The sequence below is a fragment of the Peromyscus leucopus genome, chromosome 16_21, assembly GCF_004664715.2.
Source record: "Peromyscus leucopus breed LL Stock chromosome 16_21, UCI_PerLeu_2.1, whole genome shotgun sequence".
Lineage (NCBI taxonomy): Eukaryota > Metazoa > Chordata > Mammalia > Rodentia > Cricetidae > Peromyscus > Peromyscus leucopus.
The window spans coordinates 33,810,286-33,825,371 of record NC_051084.1 but is presented as its reverse complement, the minus strand read 5'-3'; the positions used below and the strand labels follow the sequence as shown (position 1 = coordinate 33,825,371).

The window sequence follows — 15,086 nt, the reverse complement described above, 5'->3', positions numbered from 1 at the left end:
ATTTGCTGTTTGTCATTCCATTTGTGTTCATTTATTGCTCATTTGACAAGCGCTAGCTGTGTGCCAGGAATGAAAAGCTAGCATTTTCTCTTGTTTTTCTCCGGCTAGTGGAAAATGAAAATCACTGTGACTTTGTAAAGCTGCGGGAAATGCTTATCTGCACGAACATGGAGGACCTGCGGGAGCAGACCCACACGCGCCACTATGAGCTTTACAGGCGCTGCAAACTGGAGGGAATGGGCTTTGCAGACGTGGGCCCGGAGAAAAAGCCCCTCAGGTAAGGAGGCTGGGGAGGAAGGCAGGAACAGAGGCACTTAGAAGAGACCACCCTCTCTCAAGTATCCAGAGTGAATGATGTAGTGTGAAATCTGTGAAACTGACTCATTTGACTTCGCCAGTAAGCTGTTTCTCCTCGATTCTGAGGATTATGCCTGACTCTAAAGGAGCTAAGAAAAACCAGTCCTTTTATACAGCGATTTGGGGAGCTTGCGAGTGCAAGGTCTGCCAGGACTGTAGAAGCAGTTCAGGGCCACCTTGGGCAGTATAGTAATATCTTGTCTCAAATGGAAAGGAAGAAAAGGTGGGGTGGGGACTTGTGTGCAGTGTTATGAGTGCTAGCATGTGTTAGGCCCTGAACAGGGGAAAGGAGGTAAGCAAGTAGAAGATGTGATTTTAGTATATAAATAGCTGACAGACTCTCCCCACTTCCTGTCTGCTCGCTGTTGGGTGTGTGTGTGTGTGTGTGTGCGTGTGCGCGTGTGCCTAGAAACAGATACAAGCATAATGATTATTGCACAAGTCATAGTGAATTAGTCAAGTCTTCATCTTTTTATGAAGGAACATTTGGAGTAACTGAAGCTTAGCCAAAAATCTAATATCTTTTCCTTGGAGGGAGTCTGAGTTCAAAATGTGTCTTATAGTTACAAGAATTTTAGATGTAAAGACCTTGTTCAATGACTAGACCATTTAATGTTTCTTTGATAACTTTTCTTTTGTATTTAGAATTTCTTTATATGGGGTTATATGCTATCCCCGAATTTTAAATGAATATACACATGTATAGAATCCTAATTCCTTATGTACTTAACCAAGTTTGATTGGATAAAACACTCTAGAACAGTTCTGCATGGGTAAAGAAGCGTCCTTAGGATAAACACTATTTTGAATTTCTTTGAGAGTGAGGTTTCTTTTTCCATTCCACTGTTGGCATTCATTAATTCCCTTAGCTGTTAACACCTGGCTCCAAATAAACACACTAGGAAAGAGCAGGAGGATATCCAGTCATTGTTTAGATTTCAGTTGACCTTGTGGAAGACTTAATCATAGATGAAGTTAAATTTAAATTTCATTCGTGCTTTAGTTTCTCTGACATAAAAAATTAAGAATTGTATGTGTTTAACCCCTTCCACCAAATTAATGCTGTATGCCAATAGTTCTGATAAGCTGACGATTTTTCTGATCATATTATATCTTTCTTTAAGATTAACCATTTCAAGTTGGCTTCCCTAGTGTTTCCCAGAGGAGGTTTTGCTTCTCATTTCTTCCAAGTCTCAGGGACAATTCAGAGGTCTGTGTGTACTGAGAAGGCAGAGATCCCAAGTGACAGCAAACAGGACAGCTATGAAGTATCCCAAGAAGAGAGATCCGGGTTGCCTGGTGGACTCAGCATCAGTCACCTGTAGATGACTAAGAAATGCAGGGTCAGAATTTCCAGGGATGAAGCCTAGGAATCTACATTTTAAACTGTTCCTTCAACCAGTAATTATTGTTTATCTGCCATCCGTCTGCTCAGCATGCTATCTACTGGGTATGTATGCACATGGGTCAGACAGACATAACCTAGCCCTTGTAGTACCCAGGGGCAGGGGTGTGAAGAAGGTATTTGGCCTTGTGTGAACATGAGATAATGGAATAAGGCAGCCAGAAGTGAATTTGGAGAGACTAAGCTAAGAGGCCAGACATGGGAAGATAGAGGCTTGGACAAGAATGCTAACATATTTATTATACAATTTTAAGGAGTTATTGAAAGATTGGTTTGAATATGGGATGCCAAAAAAAGATGAATTAAAAATTATTTCAGCCACCTTAAAAACAGGGCAAATGGTGGTCACTGACATAAGCAAGATGGGAAAGGAAGAAAATTTAGTGGTGGGGTCATGATCAAGAAATTATGAAAATGCTAAATTTAAGCAGCTCATTAAGCATTCAGGATGAGTCTGGAACTTAAGAGGAAGGTAAAGCTGAGATAATAACTCGGTAGTAAATATTGAGCAATACTTGATAAAACAGTAAGTGGCTTGAATAAACAGACACTTCTTATATATGCTAACTGTGCACACTACCCACTGGGCTACACCTTCTGCCCAAGTGTCTACTATTGGTAAGGCTCTGGGCTCAGTGCTGGTGTCTTGTAGAATTCCAACTGTCTTGGAGTTAACAAGTTTGCAGACAAGGGATGACAAAATTAAATTCTCAGTTGGACAATGAATTTTAATTGTGATACGTGCACTAAAGGAAAGGTAGACAGAGTATGAGGTGGGTGACTTAGGTTAAGCTGGAAAATTAGGAGAGATGCCCTTGGGGCAGTAATGCATTTTGAGCTGTAATAAATGGTTAAACCAGAACAAAGCCCAGAAGGAGGAGAGGGCAGCCCTGGAGGTTCCTGGCAGAGGACAAGAGAGGGTAAGCGGACCCCAGTGTGAGGACAGCCTCTGTCCTTCCTAGGCTGCTCACTTAACGAGGGAGGAATTTCTCTAAACCAGATTCTGTATTTTGTAGGCCAGGCTGAGGCAAACTACTACTGGTAGTACCTTGTCATTTGGTGAGATTTGATGAGGTTTGTAGAAGAAGTTCATTGTAGCCTAATACATAGAAAGCCTTCATTGTTCATAGTTTCATGAAGTTTCTTTCTGTTTTCTGAGGACTCTTTCCCATTCAATTCTTCTTAATTTGCTTGGCATGTAAAATCTGTATCATATCAACCTAACAATGAAAAGAAATGTTACGTGGACCTGTTAGGATGCCCTTTATTTCTTCAGTTCGTTTTTCCATCTTCTTCTTATTTCTAATGGTTATACTAAATCATAGTTGATATCCCAATCTATTCTTATCATGAGGTCTAAGCGTAGAGAATGAACTTAGAGTTTTAATAAAATAAATGTATCTGTTTATATACATAAGCACTTAAAAATTTTTTTTTTGAGACTTGAATTCACTATGTAGCTTAGCTGGCCTGGAACTCATTGCTAGCCTTGAATTCACAAAGACCTGCCTGCCTCTGTCCACTGAGTACTGGGATTTAAGATGTCCCTATCACATCTGGCCTTAACATTTTTATATTATTTAAGTTATAAAATATACTTTCATGAAAATTTAAATACCCAAGTTTAATAATTTTACATAAGGTCACATCTGGCCTGTTTTCACAATTAATTTCTGTGAACTCTTCATACAAAATCACTGTCACTGAAATGTGTTAGGACCTGTAGTTCTTGTTTTGTGATGACTCAAATTCAGGCAAATACTGTACCCAGTTTGTTGAGATAGGGTCTCACCATGCAGTACAGACTGGAGCTTGCTGTACAGCCCAGGCTGGTCTTAAATGCATATTATCTTCCTTCTATCTCCCAGGCACTTGGAATACAGATATGTGCCCCATCTAGCTAGGACCCATAGTTTTGAAAGGAAGATTTATATAGTGCTATAGAGTTTCTTAACCATTTTAGCTGTACTGAAATTTTATTTTTGGAACTCTGAAGAAATGAGTAACTTTGTGCATTTAATAGACTTAGAAGCTTATCATGTTTATTTGAACTGTACAAGAAACATCTCTGTGAAAAGGCTTGTAGACTTGATGATGTAAGATTTTTTCCCTATTTGCTTCAAGTTAGTCAGATCTATGATAGCGTAAAATAATGGCATTTCATACTCAATGACAACCAGCTAATTTGATCCTAGAGAGGGGACAGTATAGCAGGAACTTTTCAAGTTTATTTAACAATGGTTTGTGTATTTCACAGCACTAACCATGTCCTTCAGATCTGCTAAGAGTTTCTGTGGCACCTTATAATGATACTATAGATCTGTAAAATTAGAATTGGCCCCATAATCTGTATCCTGGGAAGTCAGAAGTATGGTGTGATGGGAAGCATGCAGGAGCAGCACATCTCTGTCAACTGAGCTCTCAGCTGAGGCCATCGGCTCTGGTGTGATTGGTGTGAGGTCATCAGCTCTGGTGTGACTGGTGTGAGGTCATCAGCTCTGGTGTGACTGGTGTGAGGTCATCAGCTCTGGTGTGGTTGGTGTGAGGCCATCAGCTCTGGTGTGGTTGGTGTGAGGTCATCAGCTCTGGTGTGGTTGGTGTGAGGCCATCAGCTCTGGTGTGATTGGTGTGAGGCCATCAGCTCTGGTGTGGTTGGTGTGAGGCCATCAGCTCTGGTGTGGTTGGTGTGAGGCCATCAGCTCTGGTGTGATTGGTGTGAGGCCATCAGCTCTGGTGTGATTGGTGTGAGGTCATCAGCTCTGGTGTGGTTGGTGTGAGGCCATCAGCTCTGGTGTGGTTGGTGTGAGGTCATCAGCTCTGGTGTGAGGTCATCAGCTCTGGTGTGGTTGGTGTGAGGTCATCAGCTCTGGTGTGACTGGTGTGAGGCCATCAGCTCTGGTGTGACTAGTGTGAGGTCATCAGCTCTGGTGTGACTGGTGTGGGCTCTCAGGAGGCCTGAGCTGGTTCACATCGCAGCTTCCAGCTTTGCAGCTGTCAGTTAGGTTTGCTGAACTGTTTCCTCACCGGAAATTAGAATGCCAGTGCTGGGTCTCCAGGCTTGCTGTGGACATGAAGAATCTGCTCTGTTTGGCCCATCTGTTGCTGGTGGTATATAGTCATTAAAGTTTAGGCCTTTTCTTTTCACCAGTTCCATTTATTTTCTTCCCGGGTGTGTGTATAGATAAAGTAATAAAGCATTATTTCAAATGTCATTTAATAAGAAGTCAAGACATTATTACTTATATGTTATTAAAGACTTACCAGTTCTACCTGTAAAATTGAGTGAAGTTTCTGAAATTTGTCAAAATAGCTAATATATTTTTAGGAGCTTCTTTAAAGTGAGACCAAACAAATCCAAAAAGCCTAAATCTGTGTAAGCTGCCTCCTTGGTATTAGAGGCAGTCATGTCGTACCTAGGGTATTTTGCACAGTGGTATGTTTTGTTCTTAGTGAAAATGTTCTTACAAATGTTTAGGATATGATCTTCTTAGAAGACCTGCTGTGCATATCTTAACTCTCAGCCATGATAGCTATCATGCAACATTTCTTACTCTTTTTCCTTCAACTTACTGAATATTAATAAAAACTCTGAATCCCAAAGTATTATGAATTTTAAAGTTCAGATATATTTAATGTCTTAAGTGCAGTAGAAATTTCTGACTGACATACCAGGAAAGTGGATTTGTATTCTCTGCTGAACCTCGGGGTATTCACACAGTAAGCTCAAATGGGAAGGCTTGGCATTTTTGACATATTGGAAGGTTTATTGTTGTATCTCTGGAATTATAGAAGTAAGCAAAGAGAGCTATCCCTAGAATTCCAGAACAGTCTCTGCTCAGTTAGAATCGTCTCTACTTATGAGAAGTATCTGTCTCTAAAGAAACAGTTAAGTAGAAACTAGTGTCTAGATAGCTTTGCTGGATAGACAGGTAACGAAGATGACCAAAGATCCTGTACCTGTTTTCAGTATTTGATCTATTAAAAACGAGGGGAAATGGGATGTAAATGCTCTGGAGGTTCTTTGGAAGGACCAGTACACTGAGAAGGGAAAGCCTTCATAGAGGAAGTGGCATTTGCACTTAGCCTCCAGAGAGAGGCAATGGCAGAGCAGAATGGGCTTGGGAAGAGGGCAGTGACGTCAGAAACAGGTGAAGACTCAGCATGTAGGTATGTTTTAAGGACAGTGAGTTACTTGGTTTGACCAGAACCTGAGGGGACTCAGTTTGTTCATTGAGGATTGCAGGGGTTTTTGTTTGTTTGTTTGTTTGCCTGTTGTTTAAAAGAGGTGTGATCTTATTCTACAGATGGTGTAAATATATCTCAGGGAGAAAGGCTAAGGGGCATTGTGGTTTGGGTGGAAACTCCAGGGCTGATGAGAAGAACACAGAGAGAAGAGGAGCTAGAAGCCTAGAGATCATTGGGAAAATAGTTGGATGGAAATGCCAGGGATCACACTGGTTCGAATACACTAGCTGCAGAAAGGGAAGAAAGACTGCATCATAGATAAGCTGACCTGCCTGGGTGCACAGAGATAAGCAAAGTGGGTAAGTCACGTGACTTCATTACTTCAGCTAGTAGGTCGATGCCAATTAAGAAAGATTGAAAAAGGAACATGTTTGGGATAAAATGTGAGTAGTTGTGAGGACACTTTCTTCTTTTTAGTCAATCTTAGTACGCTTTACTAGCTGTAGCACTGAAAGTTTTTCATCTGAGTTGTAGGCAATGGCATGTTCGGGGGTCATCAGAAATGATGGTATATGAGAAAACCAGGTCTAATTTGAGGCATATAAAGTCTTGCAAAACAGCTGTATCATCTTCTTAACATAAGAATAACACAAATAACTTTTTAGTCTTCAAGAGACTTATGAAGCCAAGAGACTCGAATTCTATGGTGAACGTCAGAGGAAGGAAGAAGAGATGAAGCAGATGTTTGTGCAGCGAGTGAAGGAGAAAGAAGCCATTTTGAAAGAAGCTGAACGAGAGGTGAATGTGGTTCAGTGTGATTTGTATTTATTGTTTTAGATGGTTATAAAATTGGAGGGCTAATTAGACTGTAGTCATCCTTTGAAAACTATGACATATAGTCTTTAAATATAGACTTTAAAGAAATTACAACCTGAAATCCAATTAAACTTCTAGTCTTTGGAGCAAACATTCTTCCATTAGAAACAGTTTATCAAAGACTTATAACTACTAGGTTGCTAAGAAGTATTCTAATACTATAACCAGAAACATTTCAGCTGTGGCTTATTAAAATACTTTTCCTAGGGCAGACAAAGCAATGTCTACTCCTCTTCTCAAGGTACTGACAATAAATTGAGGCAGAATTTTGCCAAAGTTCACTCTGGGGAACCAGTGGATTTATGGGCTTCCTTACAGAGCCTAGATGAGGGGTTACTTAGAGAGGCGGGCACTTCTACCCCACCTGGTAGAGGCACCTGGAAAGCCTTACCCAGCAGGATGAAGGCTTCCCTGGTAGCAGCATAGTTGGAGCCCTGGCTCTAGTCTTTCCTTACCTCCTAGGCCCTCCCCCAGGCCATGGGCAGAGTTGCGGGGTGGTGGAAGCAGCTGGATACTTAGGGGAGAATCTGGTGGCCTACTCAGAGCCTCTGTGCAGGGATGTAAATCATCAACCAGCTCAGCTGGGTTTATCTTTGCAAGGCACTGTAGTTGAACTCCCTAAGATGATGGCCATTTGGCTCAGAGGACAGTCACTCATGGCAGCTGTTGTTGTTTCCAGGAGTTGGGATTGTTATTTACCATAAAGTGAAAGCTGTGAAATGACTTTCTTTACATTTGCATTCAGATCTTATGATTGGACTAGAGAACCTTGGGACTCACCCTGTCATAAGAAAATACTAGTAAATTCCCTGGAAAGATTTTTTTCCCCTCCCTTCTCATTCCTTAAGCAATGATTTCAGTTTTGAGTTAGTATCTCTGTTTTCTTATGTGCATCAGTATCCTTGCGCAAGTGTGTACACATACACGTGTGCAGGTCAGAGGTCAACTTCGGGTGCTGTCCACCTTGGATTTTGTTTGTTTGCTTGCTTGTCTGAAGTAGGATCAGAACCCCAGGGACCTGCCTGTCTGTACTCCCCATTGCTGAGATGACTTAGCACGGATGACCACACCCACCCAGCCTTTAGGCCGGGGTTCTGAGCATTCACTCAGGTCTTCATTCATTCACAGCAGACACTTTACTGATTGACATATCTCTAGCCAGTTGATAGCTGGCTATTGGTATTCATAGGTCCTTTATTATTACAATCTCAATTACTAGTATTAACTCTCAGATCACACATTACATTGCATACAGTGATAGATATAGGAGTGAGAGTATGAGTAAGCTCGAGAAGGGCTACAGTAAGATACCCTGGGTTCAAAGAGGCATTTCTGTGGGATGGGGGTAGTCACTGAAGGTGCTTAGATAAGACATTAGAGATCCCAGAAGCTGCTCAAGGCAGGCAGAACATAGTGTCATAGGACCTGTTCTAGATGTTTACCAAAGACAGAATGCAGATGGATGAGTGACTGACTAGAAATCCTTTGCTCTGCACCAAGCAGTGAGGACGGTCAAGCAGCAGAGATTCTTCACTCCCTTGACATACCCGCTGTGTCAGAAGACACGTCGGTAGGGTCGCCACCATGTCAGCGTTACTGTCCTTTCTTTCATGGAGTTCAGGGGAGAGTGTTGACTCTTGTTTGTTCTGGTGTGTTTGCTATGTATTTAGGTATGTTTGATAATCGGGCCCATGTGTTCACAGTCTACTTTGACAACTCATAGGTTGTTTTAGTTACTTTTTGTTGCTGTGATAAAATAATATGACCAAGGCAGTTGTAGCAGGAATTGATTTGGCCTTATGGTTTCAGAGTGGCCTTCATCATGCTAGGTGAGGTAGTAGGTGGCCGGAGCAGGAAGCTAAGAGATCACATCCTCAGTGCAGACAAGAAACAGAATGAACTGGAAGTGGGGTGAGGCGGTCAGAGCTCTCACTCAGTGACATGCTTCCTCTGGCAATGCTGTACTTCCTAAAGGTTCCCTAATGTCCCCAAAGAGCACCACCAGCTGGGGACCAAATGTTTAAATACTCCTATGGGGGAACATTTCTTATTCAAACCACCGCTTTGTACCTTCATGAATAAGTTATTTATGAGTCTGTGCCTCACTGATACTGGCTGATATTTAGGTTAAGAGGGCAGGCAGATTCTTGTGCTCCCAAACAAGGAGTTGAGCAGGGGCAGTCCTGGCAGAACTGTACATATCCAGGAATCTTGGTTGGGCCTGATAGAACTGTTTTATTGTTTCTGGTTATATTTTCTGTTGTGTGTTTATGACCATGTAGGTAGCCAAATTTTAACCTCTTATAGTGCTAAAGTCAGTCAAGACTCTGGGGGTTACTCTCGGGAACTTAAGAGGAGCCCCTTGGCTTTGGTCATTTTTTCTCTACATGTTGAATGATATTTTTGTCCATAAGAATGGTCAGGGTCTTGCTAACCGTGTGGCTTCCCTTAGAAGGGGATGTTCCCTCCCTCCTGATTCTCTCTCTGCAGGATGTGACTGGTTAGATCCAGTCTCTGGGCTCGTCTTGTTCTCTCTGGTCATGAAGACAGGGACTTAACAGAGTCATAGGGCTCTTTTAGAAGGGCTCCTCTCCATCACCTAGGTCTTGACTGACCTTAGAGGCTTGGCAAGAAGCAAAATCTGGGCTGTGCTTACAGCCTTCTCACCCTTCATTGGTTTGGAAACCCAGAGGATGTTTCATTCCTCTTACAGAGTGGGTGATAGATTCTAATTTTAACTTTTGGGTAACAGACAAAACTTAGACAAAACCAGATTTTTAACAAACGTGGGAGAGAGTATAATTATGTTGATTAAACATCATATTTTGTTTAAGTCAGTTTTTGTAAGTGTTACCAAGAGCTGGTCAATATCCTAAGAGGACTCCTTTGATTAAAGTAGAGCTCCTCTATCAGTGTTGATTTTTACCTCATGAATCTTCCTAACCTTTAATCATATACATATTCCATCTTTAAATTTCATCTTTCATAACCCCTTTTTTTCCCCACAAACCTTTCACTTACAGCCTTTCTATGTTTTTTTTTTTCTCTCCTGCTTATTGGTTCCTTTTTATGTCACTTAAGAAGGAACAAAATGAAAATATTTACCAAATTACATTCATGGAATAATGTGATCTAAGATTACCTATCCATAAAAGTATAGTTTTTGTCTGTTGTAAGTCCTGGGAGACTCTGTGGGCATTGGGTTCTCGTAAAGGCTCTTCCCTCATTTTCCCTTGGTTTTACATGAGTTAGAGAGCTTTAAGATGTTAGCATTCAAACAAGAGCTGGCCAAGAAAGCAGAGCTTCCAGTGACCAGGGGTCATGAACCGTCTTGTATTAACAGGAAAGAAAGTACACAGAGAGCAAAAAAATCTTTCTACTTTAACCTTGTAATTCTAAGAGATAAATTTCCCTCAAGAATTTGGAGTAGATAGCAAATGGTTACTTTTTCCTGGAGGAGCAAGGAAGGAGGAAAGAGGAGTGGAGTGGAGTGGGCTAGACAGGACCTGGCACTGTTGTCTTCCTTAGAGCACACGTCAAGTTGACCAGATGAGCTGCTGTTGTGTGCTGCATTATGTGCTGGAGTAGGGATTGACAGGAGACAGAAACAGCTCTCTCTCCTCTCTGATTGTCTCTTTACCCAGAAATAAAGTAAAGCTACCAGAGAGGAAATGCTTGGTGTTTGAAGAACCACCCTCTGACGTTTTCAGACTTAAGATTGTCTAATGGTCTCGGTGTTATAAAAGGGCCAGGTTGTACTTACATTTATTCTCCATGGGATTTTGAATCGATGTCTCAAGTATGTAACTGTTAAAACAAACTGTTTTTAGCCGGGCGGTGGTGGCGCACGCCTTTAATCCCAGCACTCGGGAGGCAGAGCCAGGAGGATCTTTGTGAGTTCGAGGCCAGCCTGGTCTACAGAGCGAGATCCAGGAAAGGCGCATAGCTACACAGAGAAACCCTGTTTCGAAAAAACAAAACAAACTGTTTTCAGCAGTGAGATCCAGTTTATAGGTTTTATAGAAGTTGAAGTTGTCCCTTGGAAGAAAAAAAGCCCGGTCATAGGGAACGTCTCATTTACCTTTCTCATCTACAGAGAGGATCTAGCTGCAGTGTGCTGTTAGAAGTTAAGATGCTGTTCAGAGGCCAGGTGCCTTTATCCCCTGGCTTTTAAGTATCCCATGGGTGTCTGATGAAAAGAAGGTAGTCCTGATTCCCATTTGTAAAGGGAGGGAAAATGAATCAGTGGCGTAACAAAAGAGTTTTGTTGTTGTTCTTGGTAATTTTCTTCTGTACTTTTGTGTTCCTTATTTTTATTGAGCATAAATTTGAGGATCTTTGTTAAATAGGCTTTATGGATAAAATGTAAGGCAAGGATATAAAAATGTTAGCAAGCAGTCAAAAGTTTTGTTCCTGAGGCTATGGCTTTTATGTATTTGGCTCACTCACATAAAGGAACTCTCTAATTAAAGTTCCTATGGCAGTTGACGGCTTTTACTGGCCCCGTGGACAGTGGGCTAGATGAGTTGCATTAGGGGTGGGAGGGTACTGGATTGCTAAGACAGAATACTCCTGCCTGTGTGCTGCCACATAGTGCCAACTGTGGGAACTGTCCTTTTGTTTTGTAGCTTCAGGCCAAATTTGAGCATCTTAAAAGAATTCACCAGCAAGAGAGGATAAAACTTGAAGAAAAGAGAAGAAATTTGGAGGAAGAATCAATTGCTTTCTGTAAGAAGAAAGCTGCCTGCGACCTCTTCCAGAGCCAGTCATTTTTGGCGACAGGTAGCAGCATTAAGAAGGACAAGGACCGAAAGAAGTAAGAGTCCTGCTACCCTGTCCTGTGGCCCTGCCCCTCACCTGTGGCTTCCCGCCTGTTTGCTCTTCCTTTCCTGTGTTTCCTTGCTCCCTGTCTGCCTCCTGCTGCCAACACTCCAGCAGCTTCAGAGCAGAGACCTTGTCCTTGTTCTTCACTGTCTTTTGAGCAGGCAGAGTAGTGCCTGGCATGTCCAAGATCTTCAGTGTTTACAGCGTTAAGGAATGGACAGACTCAGACACCTCACAGCTGTGACTGTCAGGTGGGGCAGGGTGGGTGGGTAGGCGACTGGTATTTCACAGCCCTGCCGTGGTTCAAGGACACAGCTGATACCATGAGTAACTTTGTGTTTTATGTTTCCCTAGAAATTAAATTTTGATGGACAGTCACTGAATTAAATATCTTATTAATAAAACCTTAATTTTAGGCTCATTTTAAAAGACTAATTCTACTAATTGATTTTTTTTGTGAGAATTTTTTATTTTAATAAGGGAATCAGGCTATCAGCTGGAACTCGTGTGCTTTGAACTCAGAGCTGGTGAAATCAATGACGGACATAAAGACGCAGAGGAAGGTAGAGAGGGCCACAGTTCAAGGGGTTGGTGTGAGTAGCAATTAGAGATAATCTCAAACTTAAAGGGTTAGGATATGTGTTAAAGTTACCAGTTTTTGAAAATAAGTTTATTTCCCTTTTTGATAGTTTCCTTCAGTACTCTGTGTCCCTTGTTTTATTCCTCCTACTTTAAATGTCCTTTGTCCACTTCACTGTTTTACTCTCAAGAAACCTGTTATGATTTGTGCTGTTGGGATGTTCCATTGTGGGTCTTCTGCTCCACCGGCCCCTGTCATAGGAGGGCAATGCTCTAATGTGTTCCCACAGAACAAGATTCCTGCCTCTGTGAACTCGGTGCCTATATTTTGTGTAATTATTTGTTGAAAGAAAGAATGTATAATGATATATTTTGATTGAAGTATTGGATTTAAGATATAAATTATAAATACAACTTATTACTAGTTTTACCATGCTTTAAATAAAAAAGAGCTCTTTTTACTTTAATATTCCTTCATTGTAATCTAGTATAACAAAACAAGATCCCCCAGTTTTCCCATATCTATCTCCCCAATAAAAGTGTCCTTCCACTCTCCTTGAGAGTCATGCTATTGTTTACAAAGTCAGACAAACCCATGGATTCCTTTTTCTTTCTTTTCTCGTATCCTAATACTTGGGATTGAGCCTACAGTTTCCCTTATGGTAGGAAGCACTCTTACTGCTGAGTTCTATCGAAAGCTTCTTTTTTTCTTTTCTTTTTTTCTTTTTCTTTTGTTTTGAGACAGACTCTGTGTAGCTAAGAAAGATGCAGAACTTGTGGTTGTCATTCCTCTCCCTACAAGTGCTGGGATTACAGTGTATGCCAGCATGTCTGGTTTTTGAATTTATACTGTACTAAAGAATCTAATCCAGAGCTTTACGTGTTCTTTACCAACTGAGCTTCATCCCATCCCTGGCCCAAGCACAGATCTGTAAGAGCTCCAGATGCATACTCAGTACAACGTGGGTTGCTATTTTTTTCTTTTTCAAAGTCCCATAGCTAAATATCCTGTATGTGCTGTTTGCTCTAAGCTTTGTGAAATTAATACTTTTGACAATTTTTGCTTCTTATGTTTTTTTAATTGTTCCATTCAAAAGATTTTTTTTCTTTTCAGCTCCAATTTTATGTAATACAGGAGTTCCAGAGCACAGATGGTCATCACGATCAAAAGTTATTTGTATGCTTTGAGATTTTGCTCTTTTTGCCTTATCACTGACTCAGTTATCTAGCAAAGGGCTAAAGTTAGAAAAATATTTTCACATATAAGGCTGATCTGCCAGCCAACGTGTGTATTTCTCACACATTTACAGTCGTTCGGAATCTCTAAGTTGCTGGTTTGCTGTAGATCTTGGTCTACTTCCCTGCTGCCAAATTGTCACTTGACTGCTTGTTATTCTAAACAGCAAAGGGTCATTGCCATTAGAAGTACAGAACTCCTTCATATTATGGATATCTGTTTGTATTTTCATTCTAGCTGAACATACGTTTTTGTTGTATACTAAACAGAAAACACTGGAGGCATATACTTTGGAATGTATTACAAACTTAAAGCTAACATCAATAGTAAAAAACTTTAAAATATTTGGTACAGTGACTCAATTAGCAATATTCTGAGGTTTCATGTCAAACTGTGTAACCTTTTGTGTGCTTCAATGTGCCTTGTTGTGTATTGCTTGATAAAACAAACAATTTTTAAAGTTAAAACATACATTTGAAGCTGGGTTATCATACTATTTTCTTTAAGATATCATAAATATTTTTTAAAATGCTGCCTTTCAAGGGACTAAGAAAGTTGAAAGAATAAGAAAGCTGAAAATTGTATTAGAGTATATGAATCTTAAATATATTAAAACTTGATACTTTGTATTTCAGGAGACATTTGCATTCAGTGCCTTAATAGTCCTAGAACAATGTTTTATCTTTTCTAATGGTTACACGTATATATGTTTTCATTCTTTTGTACTTGAATATTCTGTATTCTGAATAAAATTGATATTCTTGACAAATCTACATATTTCCTAAAATGTGTTTAAATATGATTAAATTTTTTTAACAGTAGAACATGATATTTCATTTCTTTCCTACAATATGTGTGATCAAATCAAGGTAATTGGCATACTCATCAACTAAATAGCCGTTTTGTGTAGAGAACATTTAGAGTCCTCTCTATTAAATGTATATATTTTTATCAGCCATACTTATTATACTGTATTGTAGACTATTAGAAAATTTGTCCTATCCAGTTTTACCCCTGTACCTATACTTTGCATCCCCACCTTCCCTATATCCTTCTCGGCCTCTACTAGTTACTGTTCTTTTCTTACTCTTCTGAGACCAAATCTTTTAGCTTCACATGTGAGAAAGAACATGCTATATTTGTCTTTCTGTGCTTGATTTATAATGACCCTTTGCTCCTCCTTGGTTATAAAGGTGATAAGCTGTCACTATTATGACTGAATAGCATCCCATTGTGTCTGTCTGTACTGCATTGTCCTTTCTTATCATCCATGGATAGGCTTCTGGCTAGTCTACATCTAGAGTGTTGTGAACAATGCTGCACTAAACTTGTCTCTTTGATGTACTGATTTCATTTCTAGTGGTTATATTCCTAGGAGTGGAACTACCAGATCATAATATAGTTCCATTTCTATTGTTTTTAGGAAGTTGTTCTCATAATCATACTCATTTATATTTTCACCAATGGTGTACGAAAGTTATTCTTTCTCTACATCTTTATCAACATTTATTATTTATTTATTTGATGATTATCATTGTAAACTACCTGTGTCTTTGCTAACATTTTTAAAATGTTAAAATCACCATTCTAACTGGGATGAGATCTCACTGTGAGACAATTTTT

General features: G+C 40.3%; 1 protein-coding gene across 6 annotated transcripts in view; it reads left to right on the top strand.

Annotated features, from left to right (window-relative positions):
- The window catches only part of Septin10 (septin 10), an 85,587-nt gene that overhangs the window by 40,228 nt on the left and 30,273 nt on the right, over window positions 1-15,086 (top strand). For 3 of the 6 annotated variants that reach the window (XM_037200109.1, XM_037200108.1, XM_037200111.1), the window contains 3 exons: window positions 109-277; window positions 6,613-6,745; window positions 11,452-11,639. In XM_037200109.1, coding sequence (XP_037056004.1) covers window positions 109-277; window positions 6,613-6,745; window positions 11,452-11,639 — 490 coding nt within the window. Of the gene's footprint in view, window positions 1-108; window positions 278-1,792; window positions 1,808-6,612; window positions 6,746-11,451; window positions 11,640-13,340; window positions 14,233-15,086 lie in introns of those variants that run through there. The other 3 variants (XM_037200107.1, XM_037200106.1, XM_037200110.1) reach the window with 2 other exon arrangements.